The 19,916-nt window shown below is 42.1% G+C and overlaps 1 protein-coding gene across 1 annotated transcript in view; it reads right to left on the bottom strand.

Moving 5' to 3' along the window:
* Positions 1–15,956, bottom strand: part of CUBN (cubilin) — a 150,593-nt gene extending 134,637 nt beyond the window's left edge. The window contains exons 1-11 of the mRNA XM_074573520.1: positions 15,870–15,956; positions 14,110–14,202; positions 13,073–13,111; positions 12,202–12,303; positions 11,177–11,280; positions 7,389–7,515; positions 6,011–6,179; positions 5,103–5,234; positions 3,762–3,857; positions 3,116–3,237; positions 727–913 (exon numbers count right to left, since the gene is read on the bottom strand). Coding sequence (XP_074429621.1) covers positions 727–913; positions 3,116–3,237; positions 3,762–3,857; positions 5,103–5,234; positions 6,011–6,179; positions 7,389–7,515; positions 11,177–11,280; positions 12,202–12,303; positions 13,073–13,111; positions 14,110–14,202; positions 15,870–15,956 — 1,258 coding nt within the window. The remainder of the gene's footprint in view (positions 1–726; positions 914–3,115; positions 3,238–3,761; positions 3,858–5,102; positions 5,235–6,010; positions 6,180–7,388; positions 7,516–11,176; positions 11,281–12,201; positions 12,304–13,072; positions 13,112–14,109; positions 14,203–15,869) is intronic.
* Between the last annotated feature and the right edge of the window lie 3,960 nt (positions 15,957–19,916).

Genomic DNA, 19,916 nt, shown 5'->3' with positions numbered 1-19,916 from the left:
CATTCTGTGTTCTGTGAAAGTTAATCTGCTTTCTTCACAACAGGCTGCAATAAATATAAGCCTGCAATAAATATAAGCCATCTGACAGATGGTTGCCACAGGGATGCTCACTGGAATGCTATCCTGACCTTGTTTAATTAAAATTAATGACAAAAAAAAATCCCAAACAAACAGAAAAAGTGATACTAAGAAGAAACATTAAAGGCAGGACCTTGCAGTCACTCTATAAAACTCAGAGTCCCTCATTTTCATGGATGAAATTTCTTTCATTAGATTTCTGTTTGAAAACCTTTTCTGGCTTTTTGTCTTGACTAAAAATTTCAGGACCTCTCAGCTTTGCAACAAATGAAATAGTATGCACAGAAGAGAAACATTAATTTGTTTCTTGTAAATCTGTTCTCCTTATATCGGATCCTCTTTCCCAACAAGCTTACCCAAACACTTTCTCAGGAACAGAGATCTGTTTTTAGGATGTCTGGCATATACTCAAGGCCAGTGGGCCTGCAGATCAACTTCGTTGTTATGCTTCTATTGCTAAACAAAGCAGCTATAAACAAAACTCAGGGACAACTCTAAGGATTCCAAGGGACTTTAGGTTGGGACCTGTAATCCAAGAAGGGGCATTTTTTTCCATCCGAACTTGGTTCTTATTAATTATATACACCAAGCATCTACTCGCTGAAGCTTGGTGGCCCATTTCTCCTGAGGAGGAGGTCCCAGCCGTACCTTGCTGGGCAGTCTGGCACTGTGGTCCCGTCCAGCCACTGGTGCACTCGCAGGAGTAGCCATTGACCCCGTCGGTGCAGCTCCCCCCATTCTGGCACGGGTTGCTAATGCATTCATCAATGTTCTCTGTACAATTAGGGCCCGTCCAGCCTGCATTACACAGGCAGAAATATCCAGAGATCATTGCCTACAGGTATAAGCAAATGCAATAAACTTAATAAGCATGGATCACCTAAAGGAATCAATGCAGTCAGCAGACAGAATGATATTTACACTTATTTTATGTGGAGATATCAGAGCAAAGAAATAAAACATTTGGAATTTAACAGCTTTGATGGTCACTGGAGAATACCAAAATAAACCCGAAGCCTAATTAGATTATCCAGATCTTTGTTTTTTTCTATTAAGTTATTTCTTTGCAGGGCTCTTTCAAATTACTTTCTAAAAAGTCAAAATCTGTATTCGTTTAGCCATTCAGAAAACTGTTTGCTTGGCTTTGAAATGATCACCCTAGAAACAAGTCAATCATTTTATCTAAACTTTATAAATAGCAAGTGAAGATAACAGTGGTTTATAAATCATTTCTCTCAAACCTATTCTCTAGGAAGTCTGCACTGCAGTTACGTGGGCTGTTAGCTTTCATTTTCACCCTGAGGGATGTTAAATGGGAACAATTTCATTGCCTTCTCTGCATTATTCCTTATTCTGTATGTCTCTCTTCCATTTCTTTTGTCTCAATCTTTACTGCTTCTCCTTATAATCAAGTTTTTTCATATCTCTAACTTTTAATTTCTTATGTCCTCTTTCCTTATATTTCTTGTTTTCTAGACATGCTTTTTACAGGTAAAGCAGAACATGGTATTCCAAGGCAAATGCTAACAATACCATCTTTGATGACATACAATCAGTGTGCTATATTCTCTGTTTCCTTTTGCATTCTCTGTTCACGTCCTCTGTGTCCTGAACAGAGATTTTCAGTATGATGGAAGAGGATCTTGATTTTGAATTAGGACTCAGACTGCTGCTTTAGAAGACAAAAAGGTGTTTTGTGATCTGCATTGCCTGATTTTCAATTAACGTTACATTTCATCTGTCATTATGCTGGCCAAATATAGCTCTGCTGTTCCTCTATTTTATTAGATGCTTCTGTAGTCCCATTACTGAAGTATCTGACTGTGTTATTATCTTTAAGTAGTAGCTTGTAGCTATGAATGCCTACAGTTGTATGTTAGGATATATTTAGGGGAAGACGTCATATCTTTTAATAGACTGACTAAAATAAGTAGTTTCTAAATAGTCAGAAAAAGTAGATTAGATCTGGGCACAAAACGCTCTTTAAATACCTGGGTGAAAAGACAACAGGTACAGAGAACAGAAGAGAGAGCGAGGAATGATGGTAAGGGGTGGAGTGGAGGTGAGGGGATCGTCTCCTTTCACACAGAAAATGGGAGAAGGGAAAGGTAACATAGCATAGAATCATAGAATCATTTAGGTTGGAATAGACCCTTAAGATCATTGAATCCAACCTTTCACCTAACACTACCAAGTCCACATTGTATGTCCAATTTTCCCCCTGCCTCCCAGGATCATCAAAAGGAGGATGTCTACAGAGCAATGTGGACAAATGGGATCAGACTCTACTGGAACAGCAAATTTACGATTTGCAAACATTTCTCCAAAACCATAATAATAAATATCCTCCACAACAGAATTATCAAAATCCCCAGGTGCACAGCGTGGACTTTCTTGAGCACAGCACACCTCCCTGAGGAAGCCAAAAGGCCTTCACAGGTTCCATGTGGACAAATTAAATAGTCGCAGTGCATGAGAATGAATTCACACCACCAATCAGCAAAGGTCCAAAACACTCAGTTACCAGCGGGACTACCATCAGTTCCCATGAAACACCCTTTCCATATCCATATAAACAGCCTGAGACTCCTGGAGGGGATCTCACAAGATCAGCCTAGGAACATATAACTAACTGTACCAGATATTAGCAGTCTGAAGGTCAGCAGAGTTACTGGGTTTATTATCATAGGTAATTCCTCCATGATCCAAGATGGTAAATCACTTTGCTGCCCCACCAGGGACAGCCATTCACCAGTTCTCCCCAACCAGCACCAGCATCCTATTGCTAGCCACCAACAACTTCTCAGGTTATTAGTGCCAAGATTTCTGCTCTACTTCAAACACAAAGAAATGGCTTGTGTGCCCTGAAACTCACTTTGTTTTCCCCAGGTATATCTGTTGATCTCCCATTCCCCACTGACCTTGCCTCATTACCTTTAGTGTGTCTGCACTCAGCTTTCAGTCTCACCAGTCTCCCTGCCTTTCCTGGTTACAACTACACAGTGTTGTCACGAATTGCGAGGAGTCCAGCACTTACCAAGCACTGCCCATTTGCACAAGGATTTTGCAGCTGACAGATATCACTGAGAGGAGAGCACCCATTTGGCCCATATCCACTTCCAGTGTACCCAGATGTGCAGGAACAAAATGGAATTGTCCCTTGAAAGATGAAACAAGATACAGAAAATAATTTGGTCCTTGTTATAATGAGAATACCAACCATGACAGTAAAGGTCCTTGACGTTTATAGAATTCTAACTTATTCAATCTTTTGATACCTTCCTTGGTCAGTGCCCAGTTTGACTATGGAAAGATCCTTACTGTTGCTTTGTTATGGGTATCTGAGAGTCCAAGCTCACCTTCATGGGAAGTGATCGGAGTAGTCAAAGGGTATTATACGGAAAGGAGAAGAACAGTAAAAGTGGCTGAAATTGGAAAACTGCCATGAAAAAGTTGAAGATCTCCACACTTTTATGATGAAATCTGCCCTTTGGTGGAGCCTAAATCTATTTCTGTTAGTGTTTGTGGAAAGGCCTGCTGGCTTTAGCTAACCTGCCTGTAAACTCATTCGGGTGAGGCTAAACTGATTGCAGAGGAGGGGCTGCAATATAAATGCGGTGCTACAAAGTGGATTCAGCCTAACCAGACCCTCCTTTAGATTCACACTGGTATTACTTACATACCTGGAGCTGAGGTACAAGTAGCCAAAGGATGGCACCCTCCATTATTTATTAAGCAGATATCAACCTGGGTACATGTTTGTCCATCCCCCTCATAACCTGTTCAGAGGTAAATCTCAGTTAGTTCATAACAAACTACATTCTCTGAGTCTCGACAGCAACACAATCATTGGGTGAGAAAAAGAACTAATTTATGGTATAAAATCATAGTCTTCTGCAGTTAAAAATTTGAGATCACCACTGGAGTATATCCTGGCATATTTGTTGTGGTTTCTACATTGCAGGGATGAATTCTGATCTTAACTAAATCCTCCCGTGATTTTAGAAAAAAGATATATTAGCATTAGGCAAATATAGGTGGGGTCAGAGTGAGGCCATAGGAGCTCAGCTCTCTCAGCCACCATGTGCTGCCCTCCCTGCACTTCTGCATCCAGCCAGCCCCGACCTCCTCCAGGCTTCCCACTGCGCACCAGAGCTGCCCTTGGGTAGGGCACAACATCCAGCTCCTCTCAGGAGGCTCAGCAGGACCAAAGTCCTGCAGCATGACTCTGCATGGCCAGAGCTGAGGTCCACTACACCACATCAAAATTTGTCTGAGGCTGCATTTCCAGCATGGTGATAGCACTTCAGCGCTCAGTAACCAAGAGCCTTCACTACCTGCAGTCTATTGTCATTTAAGTAGCAATTGAAAGGTCAATTAGAAACACGTTTTCCTGCTAGCATCTCTAGTACTGATAGCATGCATTTTATAAAGCATTTTAAATCATAAAGTGCAAATTATAAAGATGTAAGTCACGACTTCCACTGCTTGACCTGTACTGCAATAGAAACACTGCCTTCTTCGACAGCATTCAGAGCATGACAAACAATTATCTATGCTTTTTTAAGCCAGACAATACAGCTGATTTATGGCACACAGGATACAATGAATACAGACAATGAAAATACTAGCATAATTACGCAATCCCTGTTTCCCATTAATGATTTTATAAAGGACATACTTTGCCAAATCATGGCTCTAACACTGAAAAGGGCTACCTAGCACAAGAGAAACACATTTCAGAAGATCATCATTAGAGACATACTCTACAAAATATTCATTAATAGCTGAAGCAGTTTGAATATACTTGGACTCTGCAGAGCAGAGCATCTGTCATTCATTTAGCAGCCAGCCCAGCCCAAACCACGACAGCATTCTATATTACAGTATTGCTTTGTGTGTGAGACACTTCTATATATAAAACCAATCTTCCCCTTAAGTCTACCATAAAACAGGCTCACATGTGTTGAATCTTCATCTTTTAAGCCTTTCTAGAGTTTTATCAACAAAAAAATCCATTTTACCTGGTGGACAGAGCCCACAGTGGAAGGATCCCATTGTGTTGATACATTGAACCATTGGTGCTGTGGAGCAGCCGCCATTATTACTTTCACATTCATCAATGTCTTGGCAACTGTAGCCATTTCCTTGCCAGCCTAAAAAGAAACACAGGAGAGAGAGACATTGAAATAGAAAGTGCCTGGCTTTTCATTTTTTTCTTTGACTAGATCTTTTCATAGAGCTGAAAAATATGACTTTTGAATTTTATTTCATTAACCCAAGAGCAGACCTGTCCCTCTAATAACTGGTGAAAATTAATACTGGTCTGCAAAATAGGTTATAAACACACTAGAGTGGAGATGTGTGTGCAAGAACATTTTAGTTTAACTGTATTCTGAATATTCCAGAATCAAAAACATTTTACCTTAAGAGGAGGCAGTTCTGGTCTAGTGGATGCATGTACAGTTTGGAGCAAAAGCACATGTACAATTTGGAGCAAAGCTTTATCATAACTCCAGTTACGATATACTTTGAATACCCCTTCTATACACACTACCTACCCAACTCAGGAAGAGGAATCATAGGTTATATGGCTTGAGGGGACAAATACATTTTTATATTGCCTTAGGGCAGCGAGCAGATGGACGTGAAGGTACCTTGGACCTACTACATGAAGGTAATAGGACAAGAGGGACACGAAGGTACATCAGATCTATTCAGATGCTCAGTTTAGGGTGGGATAAATTGTGCATTCGACTCCACTGCCTACTTTACCCAGATAAGACAACCTGGAGGCATTTATTCCCTCGATACAGACAAAAGCAGTTCATGGAGTTGCTCTCATCTGGATGCTGTGTCTGTGATTACAACACACAGGCAGTACTACCTGCTGCCACCCCATCCCACCTGAGAGCACAGAAGGATGTGATACCTGTAGGGCAGGGACCACACCGATAGGAGCCCAGTGTGTTGTGGCACTGCACAGGCGGATTATGTGAACACGGATGATTAGGGAGGCTGCATTCATCTATATCAGCACTGCAGGCAGGGCTGCCAGGAGGGGACATCCAGCCAGTGTCACAGATACAGCGGTACTTGGGCTGCCACAGCAAACATATTTAAGACAGTTAGAACAGCCAAGAAAAGTGCAGGAGGAGTTTATTTTATAAAAATGCCTTTCAAACCACAGCAAGAAAGCTTTCAGGGCATTACATGGTAGCGCACATTCTGTTTTACAAGTTGCTTCGGTAGTTTTCTCAGTCTATTTCTTCCTCTGAATCTACCTATTTAGATTATGGAAGCAGCAACAGGCTCATTCATTAGGTTCATAAAAGAAACTTGTAATTTACCCCAAAGCTCCCAGAGAAAATGAACAGCAATTATGAGCTGTACATAAACATAATTAAAAGTCATCAACTTGCTTTGTAACCAGGGTAAACAGATCACTGCAAGCAACCTGAAATCAGCTTGGCTGTTTTCTTCTAAGCAAACTATTCAGTAATCTGTGCCATGTGCAGCACTGACATAAAATTGCAAATATACATTTTCTTTGAGGAAAACAATTTTCTCTCTAGTAAACTTAACTAATGGCCAGATTTCAGCATTTTTCTAGCTTTGGTCCAATTAAAGCTAATGGGAGCTTTATTGTTGACTGTCACAGGAGCAGACACTGTTAAGCCAACACTGAACCCTTTTGAAAAGCTTTCTCCACAGAAACGAGCAGAAAACAAGTGATGAGCTGTGAAAGCTTTTACAAATTGAGCAAAAGAATGATTTTATAGCATAGCATGGAGAATATGTGGTGTATCTGGAATGGTGCATGGGTGTATAGGAGTGTTAAAGAGCACAGGCATGCCAGGGTAGTTTTGGAGGGCTGCTCTGAGAGGCAGCTCCCAGGCCACTGACGTGCTCCATGGGTATGCCTTTTCCCAGGAAAAAACAGATTCATGATGTTTGTTCTTCTTAATCATTTAAGTAATAAAATATTCTAGCAGCTTAGAACTCCCCAAATAATGAACAGTAAGAATATTATGCTTCAAGTACGACTTTGACTATTCAAAGAATATTCCCAAGCTCCCTATGGATGTAGTAGTCGATATTGATACTATGACAAGTACCTGTAACAAGACACAAGGCATTTTCAACTCTTTCTACTGTCCGTGGGACAACAGGGAGGTTAGGTTATGTTGTACAGAGGCATTTCTTGCTGTTTTTCAGCAGCAGCAGGTGCTACGCAGTTTTGTGGTGCTCGGCCTTATTTGGTGCTTATTCATGCTGTGCTTACGCACAACTTGTATGTTGCTCCTTACCTTGTTGGGCTGATCCCTGTCTGCATCTACACAGGTGCCATGCCCACAGAGCATCTCAGATCCTCCCTGACAGTCATCAAACTTCAAGGCACAGTGAGGTCCGTATGTTTCTGGAGTACAGGAGCAGCTAGTGGTGAAAGCAGGCAGAAAAATCAAAATGTCATTTATATGTAGCACTTAAAGAACACATATTGCCATACTAAGAGATCATTCCACACTCTTTTATTTATGTGGTGTTTCTTATGAAATCCCTCTATTTAGCAATACTGACGAACCTATTATTAATCATGCACAGAGGCAAGGCACTTGTTCAGCGGCGACTCAAGAATCTCGTGGGACTCGTGTATATCCATGAGTGTCTGACCCTATGGGAGAATTCACAGCCTTTTTTTACATTCATAAGTGCAAATCCAGAAAAAAAGAAATGTCTAACATAAGACTTCGGCAGAGTATGAGCCCGGAAATCCCCACTTCAGTCAGAGAGCACCGACATCTTGTGTTTCAGTTTATGACCCTCACATATGATGCCAAGTGCCCGAACCCCTACCTCTAGCAATATGCAGAAATGCCATGTCTGGCCTGTTGCAGAGAGGGGGTGACCTTCACACCCACACCTCAGCATGTGGCAGCTGTTCTCTCAGCAACAGCCAGCTTTCAGGTATGACAGGCAGGAGGAGGCATATGGGGCTGATGGGGTGGGAAGAACAGAGTAGTGGGCTGAAGGGATGCATCCTGCAGAGGGGATCTGGCTTGCAGGTTGCCAGCTGCATCACATTGCTATTTATAGGGCACACTTTAGTCACAGCATTGTGCATACGTGGTGGAACTGAAATTGAGAGCTTCTTAAGCCATCAAGTAACATTTCCCTTTTCTCTGCCCCTTTATTTCCACATGGACCAAATCTGAGGCTCTGAAATACACCTGAAAGTGATCTGAACCTGCAGAAAGCCTCCTATCAGTTTATACTAGCTTTTTATTAAAATGACAGTGAGACACTTATCTGGATGTAAGTTATATGCTGTGATGTCTGCTGATGTCTGCTCCTCGCAGAGACATATGGCAGGTAGACACCCTTGTTGAATTGCTTTTAAGCTGGCTAAAGAAAACTACTCTGTAAAAGCAACTATCTGCAGAGTTTGAATCAGGGTTTTCCAGTGCGGCTGATCTGGACCTTGGAGCAATTTATTAATAAGCTGCTACTGTCCTTGCCAGGGTGTCACGTGCTGAGCTGAAAGTAGCAGTTTGATAAGACAATTGCAGGTAACTAAACGCTGCACCCAGGACAAGCAACCTGGATGAACTTAGGCTTAAAAAAACCACAATAGCTTAATGCTTAACTGCAGTCTGCAGTACTGTAAGGCAGCATGTTGATTATTGTAAGAAAGGGCAGATAGACCAACACCATCTCGCCAGCGCGGTAGCTCAAAGTGGGCAAGCAGAGAGGCAACAGGTCGGGGAACCGGATCACCTTTGTATGTTCAAAGTACGTTCAGAGATTCATGTTCAACTTCAAAGGACACAGCAAGGCAATCAGAATGGCTCCAAAGGAGGAGGACAACGCCACTGGCTCCTGCCTAGTCTGGCAAAGATTAATCTGCTACCCAACTAAGTTGCTCAGAGAACATCTTCAAGAAGCAGTCATGCTGCAAGGAGCTTTAGCCAAATTGCAATGTGCTACCTTCATTCTCTCCCATTGCTGATGGCACATTGTGATGAGGCCTCCATTATTTTGATTCTGACACAAAAGTCTGAGGGACATGGGGACTCTCACAGCCTTTCATCCAAGTGATGCAATGTCCTGTTAATGCCCTGATTCAGGAAGGTGTTTCCTGAACACCTGATCTTTTATCCTCATACTCCAGTGCTTTTCTGAATTATGGCTTGAAGCATGCAAGTGAAGAATCTGAACAGGCAGTGAAGACTGCTTTATGCTCCATTTGATGGTACTTGATCCAGTACCACCGTTTACCTGGCATTATCACTGGGGGCTATGGAAAGTCAAATATCACCATTTGCCCGCATTCCATGCTGGTGCACAGAACTACACCAGAGCAGGATTGGGGTCACCTGGGTTGCTGGGCCCTAGAAAAACTAACAGCAATGTTCCCACAGCTGTTGAAAAGAGCCATGTCATGCTCTACCTGGATGGACTTAGCATATGGGGAGTACACAGAAGACAGATAGACAGTACGTGAAGGGAGACTGTGAAGGCAGTACAATGGGGTTGGGGAAAGGGCTAAATAATCCCTCAATGCCCTCAATAATCCTGAAGGCATAATGCAAAAGCAGTAATATTAACATTTGGACGACTTATGAAGAGGTTCATTTCAGGAAGCACTGATTCAGCAGGTACAAAGGAGGGCAAGAATTACATTGGGAAAAATCTTACAGGAATCATGACTGTACTAACCCAATGACAACACTTGTGAGAAAGGCAGAGAGTTTGAGAGGTTCCTCTCAAACCTTAATTTAGTCACAGACCTGTACAGCACAGTAAGAAAAACCAAGTAAAGGCAGGCTGCTTTGTGTGTCGTTTCCTTGACAAATATCAGTGTTAGGAACAGCTGCAGGCAAGCTACAAACATCCTTTAAAATCAAAGAAAAGCTGGCAGGAAGCATCACGCACCAGTGACACCTCAGCGGGCTCTGTGTTAAAGCTGAAGTGTGAGGACCACTGCAGGAGAACTTCCCTTCTCCGAGGAAGAAGGGAAGGTTCTTGGAAGAGAACCTTGGTGAAGTTCTGAGAACTGACAAAGCACTATAAGCCAGTGACAAAGCACTATAAGCACTACAAGCAAATATTTGTGGGGGCTAAGATTTTCATGCCGAAGCAGGAGACAAAATGTTTTGCAGAAAGCTGTGTCATGCTTTCCAGCCTGCTTGTTCCCATTGCACAGGGAGAGCTTTGTATTATATCTGAAAGTTATTTATTTACCACATTATTTGACATCTTGGAAAATAAGATGCAGAACGTTCACAGGCTGACTTGCTCTGTAAACAAGAGCAGTTTTCCTAAGAAGCTGGGCACAGCCGAGAAGGATATGCTCCAGGGACCTCATGTCTACGGGGGCCTGCACATGGGCAGCCCAGGCACCCTCCTGGCCAGCTGGCTGCATTTCTCCTCCCTTTCTGCCTAGCAGCACTGTGCATTGCCTGCTCTGCTGCCACCTCAGCAGTGCCCGCATTTCTGGAGGGGCCAAAGGCATTTCTCAGTATAATGTTGTGTGCTGGGAATGCCAGTGATCAAGGGTGCCTATCTACTCAGGAGATTTCCAACAGCTCAAAGCCTTTGCTGGGCCAAAGCTGTTCACCTCCTTCATCTCCTCACTCCTGTCGGTCTCAAGGGGTAGGTGATAACGGAGGGATGATAACGTGGCTCTGCTAGATGGGCACATTGGCGAGTGCTGGTTACAGACCAGCATGGTGCATCTCACCGCCCCATTGGCACACCATGGTGCAGTACATTTCCATTAAAGCATCTGCACCTACAATGGAGAGCCAGGTCACCAGAGCCTGTCTCCGATTTGCAGCATGGCTGTGTCATAAATCTGTTTCTTGCTGCTCTTCTTGTCACAAAGCAGGCGGTGGCTTCAGAGGGCCTTCTGTGTTTGCGGTGGGCTTGGGTGTACCGTGTACTGAGGATTTTAGATTCTCTCAGACTCAAGGGATTATAGTGCATAGATACTAAACAGACTTATTCCTAGAACTTGTGCTGCAGGTGTGACATGGGGTACAAAAGTACCAAAGTATTTTACATTGGGGTTTTGTGTATAGCTTTGAAAAGTTACCTGTAGCTGCCTGGTGTGTTCACACAAGTGGCTCCATTCTGGCAGCCTAGCACTGTTCCAGCATAAATCTGGCATTCATTAACATCCACTGAGCACAGGAGGCCCTAAGATGAAATGGAAAACCAGTTTATTTTCCAAATAACTGAGAAATGAAGCAAACCATGGAGCCAATGTTTAATATAGTTCCCAAAGATATACAAACCATGGACCGCTATCAACACAGCTTCCCTTACGAAACTTTATAACAAAACTCTATTTTTCAGCTGTGTTTCTGTGACCCTGTTTATCAGTCAGATGAGGGATAAAATATTTCAGATGTTTATAGAAAGCATATGGACTGCACAGTACTGTCATCCCCCCTACTTCCCAACTTGCTAGCAAAAGGCTCAGAAAACTTTCTTTCAAACTGTTTCTATCAGGAGATGCTGTTTTATAAAGACTGAAAGCACAGCAATTTTGACCCAAATCTTGCTGGAACAACTTTCAGGTTGAGAGCCTTTGAAAAGAAGATATAACTTTTCCATGTCTAGTGCATGTAACAGAACCATTAAAGCCTATGCCAGTAAAGTCTTTGGATTTAAAAAACTCAGAATGGGGTTGATTACTTATATCCCCATTTGTCTGAGCTTGAATAAACATCATTCCCGTCCCCTATTCTCTCTCTATGCTTGCGTAACATCAACAGCAAGGCATGCAGTTCAGTTCACTCCACTCAGCAAAAATCAAAGACTAATTCTCTGCTGTGGGAACTGCCAAGCATCACTGACTTCATGGGCCATCGCCTGCATATAACAGTGCAGGGGCTGGCCCAGTGGTTTACAGTTCACTTTTTTGGTATATATTGATACTGTTGAGAAGCAAATGTGTTGCCCTTCAACCAAACGAGTGTGATACTGCTGCTTTGCTGTTCAGTATATCTCACTCTGTCCTGAGCAACCCTAAAATGCTACGCTTCATCACAATTACACTGTCAGTTGTATCCTTACAATTAACACACTCTGCGTTGAAGGAGGCTGAAGACTCACCTGCCAGTTGCTGGGACAGAGGCAAAAGAAACCATCCAGTGAGTTTACACAGGTCCCTGAGTTCTCACAGGGGTTACTACTGCAGGCTTTCCTCTGGATAGCCTGAAATCCAGGAAAAGAACAGAAAATTAGGTTCCTGCTTATTTGGTGTTTCATTAGCATTTATTTTCAAGACAAACCTTTTTCTTTTTTTTTTCATGCTTTCTTGGGTTCCCCCCCCCCTTTTTTTTTCAGCAAGGTTGATTTGTAAAGTCTTTGAGCTGTTTCGCTCTTCCTTGTACAAAATAATGACTAAAATGATTGGTCTTAGACAAGATGGCCAGCTGCAAGCACTAGGATGAGAAAAGCCCTGTAAGAAGTAAATATTAATAGACACCGTTCTTCGGCAGCAGGCTGTGAGTCTAGATGGAGGGTTATCTTGTCTTCTTGATTCCATGGGTGACTCATCTGATAACTGCTTTAACTGGCAGCTGTAGTTGTGGCTTGTCACAAGCTTCGTGGAGAAGCAGGTGACAGTTGAAAATCAGCTGTTTCCAGTACAATATGAAATTTAGTTTGAGTTCTGCAGCCTTCCTCTTGACAGATCAGTGAAGGAAGAATTTGCTTCTCCTTGGTATCTAGTTGTTTTTGAGTCTACAGCGATTTTTTCTTTAAGGAATGCAGGCTCCTACACAGTTTATATTTTGTAAGAGGGCATTTCACCTCCTCTACAAATCTTGGCTTTTTTTAACCTCCTGTTACCAAAAAAAATTTTCCTGAGTAATGCAAGAGAGGAAAGAAATCATTTAGCTATTTAATCATTGTAACCTCACTTTATTTACTTGGGGCTTGGTTTTCCTTTTTTGATCTAGTTTGCTTCCCATTTACTCACCTGTTCTAAGCTTTGAAGTTTGTTGTCAAGACTCACGATCTGCAAGAGAAATGCAAATTGTGTTGTGCTTGAGTGAGCACAGAGGTACATGCTGGATGCTGGCAGGCTAACAAAATATTTTCTTTTGAGAACAGAGAATAGCTGGGATGTGAAACCAGGTGACAGTCAGGTTCAAATCAGGTCTCTCTCACTGGGATTTCAGTGTTTTAGGCTGGTCAGAAAATAACAGCTCAAATACGTCCCAGTTTATCTCCAAAAAGCAAGACCCAGTGTTGTGAAGTGTATTCAGCTGCTCAACATTAAGAACGTGAATTTTCCAATGGGGCTGTTTGGGTGCTTATGCCCATGCAAAGGATGGAGGTCTGAGACAGTACACCAAAAGCCAAGAAAAGGTCCACCATATCTCAGTGGGTTATAATCACAACCAGCAAGCTGAAACTGAATCAGGGAATATGATGGATACGTATCAGCGCAATTTTCCTAAAGGGAGTTCTCTTAGGCTTAAAATATTTCCTATAAGGAACTTGTGGCAACACTGTAACAAAAGACACTTAAACCAAGTCAGACACAGGTTTCAAAATCTTCTGTTGGAGAAAAATCTTTAGTAGAGAGAAGAGACAGAACTACTGCATAGGTCTTTTCTTTCCACTGCAAACCCCTATGGCCCATTTCACCTATGGAATGGAATGTCTGTGTAACACCTGTAAGAACATATATAGTCGATTTCCTGAATTTAGTGAGATTTCACTTCCATAAATATTAGAGGATATAGTCCATAGAGATGTTGAAGAGATTCAAAAGAAGAATCCTGGTAAATGGAAAATATGGGATTTACAGGAATATTTCCATTGTCTCCAGAGTTACTGAATAAGTATCTCAACATTAAACACAGACTCTGAGCTGGTGTTAAATATGGACTCTGCCCCAGTTCCCTGAATTGGAGTCCAGAAATACTAAAATGAATCAGGTAATGATGTTAATCTGAGGAAGCGAAAACTGGGAACACTGGAGGAGGATACCACAAGGGTATGGCTCACCTTGGAGGTCAGCAGAGCAACCTGCTGGGACACGTTCTGAGAGGCGCCAGTGGCTTTTTTAAGTTCTTGAATCTCTGCATTACTTTCTCTCACCTAAATTTAAACAACAGAGATAATATGAAACAAGCTTGGCTTTTTCAAAAGCTTAGTAAAGTTTTGTTCTTGATTAACTTTACTATTATAAAGTCCACTTAAATACAGGGAGCTCTGTTACATACACGATTTAATCTTTTAATTATTTTCTGTAATGGCATAATTACTTTATGAGTCTGCAATAGCTTACTTTCATATTAGAGTGCTGACACAGATAATATAAAACAACAATCATAAAAAACACATCAAACATTTGCTAAGACAAATTCTGAAGACAATTGAACTATTAATGTGCAAAACTGAAAACAAAAACATATTAAGGAAAAGTAACTGTATCACCTGGCTAAAAAGTTCTGCAAGGTCTTCTTCATTAATTTTTATTTTCCCCAGTGGTCCAGTTCTAAATTCAATATTTTTGCTGGAGCCAGCATGGAACACTAAATTACCCTGCTCTGAGGACAACCGAGGCCTGTTGTATTACAGAAAAAAAAAAACAACAAAGAGATCATTTAGTTACACATATCTGCCAAAGAGCATGTAAAAAAGTGCTGCAGTAACGCCATTCTGTTGCCATTACTGGCACTTAGAAGCCACCATATGAAAAATGCATCTGCAAGCAATAGTACTTACTGCTCATCATAAATGGTTCTTTTCTGCCTCTTTTTCTCATAGTGGTTTGATTCACAGCTTAATCCAGTAAGTAATAATAATGCAACTAAACGCCCAGGAGCCGGAGCAGCCCAAAGCATTGCTCTCCTCCAGCTGTCCTGCGTTTGAAGTGAAATCTCCAGTGCTGGACTGTGCTGTGGTGAGCCCAGGTGCCCTTTGCTCTCACACAGCTCTTTATTCACAGGGTGCCCATGCTGCTGGCTTGTCTTGCAAGGGTAAATTTATCTCAAGTATCTTAATTAAAGATCGACAGCATGCAAATCGTTTAGACATTATATGCCTTTTTCTTTTTCTGTCTTTCAGTTTCAGGAGCTTTGAAAGATCATTAATTGAAATACACTTGTATTTTATCATTACGTCTTTGACCTTTGTACAGCTGAGCACCCCTGGGTCTCAGAGCACCTTGTAATCTGCAGCTGGCTACTGCGGGAAAGGCTCACTCTCCCAGCACACTGCACCATGCAGGCAAAAGAAAGAGTATTTAGCAGCAGTAAAGGACCTAGATTGTTACCAAAAAAAACCACCACCAAACCCACATATAAAACCCACAGTGGCTGGCAAGGAATATTTGTATTGAAAGAGAAGCTTCCAGCCAGTAATTCATTGGGCAGATGACACAAACGAGTTAGCATTACCAAACAGCATCCCATGGATTATAACAGCAAAATACAATTTTAACCAAATATGGTTGCTCTGACTCAAGGATGACTCAGTCCCCAGATGCTGGGGAGACAATCGCTTACGAAGGGGACTTCATTTTGTTTGGCATGTGTAGACTGTCTTCATTGTACACACTAGGGCTCCCAAATTCAGGGCCAGACATAGAAAATGCAGAAGTCCGAGGAAGAATTCAAAGGAGGCTAAAAAGTAATTGAAAAAATACAAATTAACATGTTCTGAGAGCCAAAATTTCAATCTTGACCCCATTTTCCTCTATCCTTCAGCAGTACCTTGCAGCCCTCTCAAAAGAAGTGTCCCACCCAGGTGCTTGTCTGTACTTGTTCCTGAGACCCCACGCTGTTGTGGCTGGCATCCATGGCAAAGCCAACATCCCACTTCCCTTTCGCTTTTGCAGGAGTCTCCATAATCCCCTTGCACAAGACTTTGCTGTGCTTTCCTCTCCCTGCTTAGGGGAGCTTTGAGTGTATTTTCCGTCCTCATGCTAGAAGCTACCTGAACATCCAGGCCTGTCGTGGGCAAAAAGAACCACCATTCTTTTTGGTTTTCCTCTGTGCTTAGTAGAAAGCTCATTCATGTTGCTCACATTTCAAAACTCTACTGGGGGAAAAGAGCAGCAACAGTTGTAGCTGTTCTTGCTCGAAGGTAACAGTAGCCACCATTCACTGATCCTTTATACCCAAGACCTTCATGGAGACCACAGAGCTCCTACACTTCCTAACCCTGCTCAGCCTTCCTTTCTGCTTCAGTTGGCACTTGTCACCTACAGATGTCCCACAGACACGTGGGACATGCCCTGGAGCTGGGGTACTGAATGAACTCTAGAGCTTTCACAGACATAAAAGTTACGAGGTCAAAGCACTCTAGGAAGAGATTGGATGTGGCGACAAAAAATATTAATGTCACCTCAAAAAGAGACAGAGGTGGACTGTGAATACGAATGTGAAACCAGGACAGCTAATGTTTGTGGTAGTACCACAGATAATAACTTGATCTTTACTATGAATAACTATAATGTCCAAGATTTCATCAGCTGCATCCCACCACCTCCATTACTTTCTGTTGTTTGCATAAAACCTAGATTTTTGTTACATTTTATTATCTGTGTTTTTAGAAACATATCTCACAATTCAGAACAGCGTTAGCCTGCTGACCATCTTGTGCTCACACAGACTGTGGTGCAGGTAACCCAGCAGTTACTGCCACTGCCTAGAGGTCTGGAAGGCCAGAGGTGAAGCTCCTCCTGAACCCACAGGAGGCAGCTCATCCCACACGCCTGCTGGTGCAGTAGCAGCAGCTCAGCTCTCTGGATATTCACCTGCTCCATGGCCTCCAGGAGACTGAGTCTACCAGCCATTGCTGCCAGAACAGAGGAACTTGAGGAGGAATCCCCATGTGTTGTCCTTTGCCATCATAGGGGAGAGTGTTTACATGAAAATACAGACTTGTATCCTCAGTTGTGGAAAACTATCATTGCACCATTCAATCCAAATGAGTTACTATATTTTACATCAACTGAGGATCTGTCCTCACACATTTTTTAATTTCCTATTCTGCTCTTTACTCTGAAACCTCTGTTCACGTATAGGAGAGCATAAATAAATTATTGACAGCTCTGTCTAGTCGACAGGACACCTTCTGCCTCTGGGTATCCTGGTACTGTCCATTAAACTACTGCTCACAAACATTCATGATGTCAGTTCTGTCTGGGGCTTTTTACTCTTTTTGTTTCATTTTGGTTTTTGTTTTAACAGTCTTTAACAGAGTTTTTATAACTGTCAGTTGGGTGTACACTTGAAGAAACTATGGGCCAACTAAACCTGCGCTTCCTAGCAGGCTGGCTGAATGTATGCATACTTCAAGGACTTTCTCTCACGAAGTCCATTGCTGCTGACAGTTTTCAGCCTGGACTTTAGCTTTGACCCACAAAATCCTTCCTTTTCTCTATTCACTTCTTTTGCATAGTGAGTATGTATTGCCCCTTTCTGCTGCCTGTCAATCCTTGATTCAAGCTCCCCTTTCCAACTAATTAACTCCAATATACCAAATGACCAACAAGCAATAAACCTTAGAGGATGAGGAGAAAGCTGCTAATGCAAGGAGGAAGAAGAAATAACCCTTTTCACCTTCTCTTCATGCAGGCATTATAGCTTAGAAAATGTCTGACCTTAAGACAAGGTGACTTTGTCTATGGACTGATTATAGGGTGGAAAGAGAGCTCTGGACATCTAAACTTGGCATGACACACTATTTTCCATTTCATTAGACCTTCCAGATTTTAGTTAATTTACTTTCTATTCCTAGTGAATGCAGCTGAGGCTGGCCAAGTTGGGAAATCTATAAACCATTTTAAGGAGAAAAATAAGTCCACACCTTTTAATTTTACTGAAATATATCGGATTGGGACATCATTTTTGGAGGAGCAGAATGGAAACCCTGCAAATGTCTGGCATAAGAATAGGGGCTGTTCTTTCTAACAAAGAGAGCTGGCATGAACCCCTCCTCCCGGGACACATCGTTCATTACCTCACTGACTTTATGGCTGAGGAAACACCTCTGAAGAGCATAGGTTGTGCACAGATTTGGGAGAAGTAATAGAGCATTTGTCTCTAACTGGCTATTCATCCTGTACTAGCAGGGAATACAATTTACCACCATCTTGTGTAGCTGTGTGAAATTAAATGGTGGTATCCCTCTCCTTCTCCAGGAGTACATGCCTGCAATGCAAAGAGCTGCTGTAGAAGACAAGAGTTGACTCAGATTACGGCCAAAAATTACATACACATTAATTGCACCTAGGAAGTCAACTCAGATGCAGAGACATGACACAAGTCTGTGACAATGCTCCCTTTTCATATGGGGGAAAGCCAACTATTGCTGTGAATCCCAACCTGGCTAATTTTTTTAATGAAAGACTAACAAATAATCCTTTATTTTGTTCCAGAGGTGCAAAAAAGATCCCTGCTCTTCAATGTTATGATTCAAATATTTACAAATAATTACAAATCCAGCCCTGTTGCCAGTTTAATCCTGACTAGTGCATATTTACCCGAGCTTCCCCTCAGCTGAAATCACGTCTCCTACCTGTATGGTACAAATGTGCAAATTGCCAGTGTAAACAGTGCTCTGTATCGAACTCAGCACTTCTGGTGTGTTCCTACAGCTCCGAGACGACCAAGCACTAAGCTGGTATTAGGCCCTATATGGAGGATCAACAACCACAAGGTTTACATCAAACAGGGGTAACTCTGAAAATCCTTTCTGTCCCTTACCCATAATCACCCATCATCGCTTCCTTCCTTCTCTTTACATGTCTCTGGAGAGTTTCATGGGCACAGCACCCTCCCCAGGGGCCACAGCAGCTGCAAGGCTCCATTTCCCACACCACTCCTTATGGATTTCTTTTACTTCTCAGCATACTGCCCTCTGACACCTGCTTAAGATTTTGCTCCCTCAACACAGTTGATGAAGTTAATAAGTTACCTGCTGATGAAGTTTAACCGGCCAGGAAATCTGGGGGTTTCAGTTTTTAATAGCCATTAGCAAAGAGATGAGTTTTGATTTGGTTAGCTATTTCAGCTGGAATTGATCTACTGTCCTAATTCTCCCTGTGTGTCTTTATCAAAATTAAGGTGGTTATAACATTTATTAGTTTTTTAGTTTCATTAAGCGACTCATATTTTAGTTCCTCTGTCTTTCTGACTTTTGTTCCTACACATGTTGTTTCTACAAGCCACCAACCACTTTGATGCTTCCAATTTTCTGTTTCATTCTTTTTTGAAATTAGGTTCATGAAAAGTTTACAGTCAGTTACGTTGGCTTTGTTCTTTTCTATTGATTATTCCAGTCCTTTTAGCACATTCCAATTGCTTTAACGTACACTGGAGTTATTTTTAGGGACTTCCATTTGCATAGTCACTCTTCTCCACTAATAACCCTAAAGCCATGAATGGACCTGACTGCACAGCCTCCCTCAGATTTGTTCTATTCTGTACTGTTGGCTTTATCAAGAGGCTTAGATCTGAGCTACGTCCATAAATCATTTCCTGTATCGATGCAGTGATTACAAATATTGGCATTCTGTCATCATACAAATATAAGGAAGTAAGAGTGATCATACTGGATTAGAAAAAGATCCATCTAGGGCAGTTGCCTGTCTCAACAGTGGACAGAAGCAGGTAGTTAAGAAATGAAGGGTACCCAAAGGGGCAAGCACATACAGTACCTCTCCTAGCTACTCTCTTGGCCTCCATTTATCTGCAGCTTGGGAACTTTTTCAGCCAGAAGTCTACATATTCAGTACTCTCAAAGGACTCTCATTCCATGAACTTGTCCGGTCTTCTGAACTCTTCACCTTACAATGCATG

The sequence above is a fragment of the Larus michahellis genome, chromosome 2, assembly GCF_964199755.1.
Source record: "Larus michahellis chromosome 2, bLarMic1.1, whole genome shotgun sequence".
NCBI classification, from domain to species: domain Eukaryota; kingdom Metazoa; phylum Chordata; class Aves; order Charadriiformes; family Laridae; genus Larus; species Larus michahellis.
This window is presented reverse-complemented; position numbering and strand designations above follow the sequence as displayed.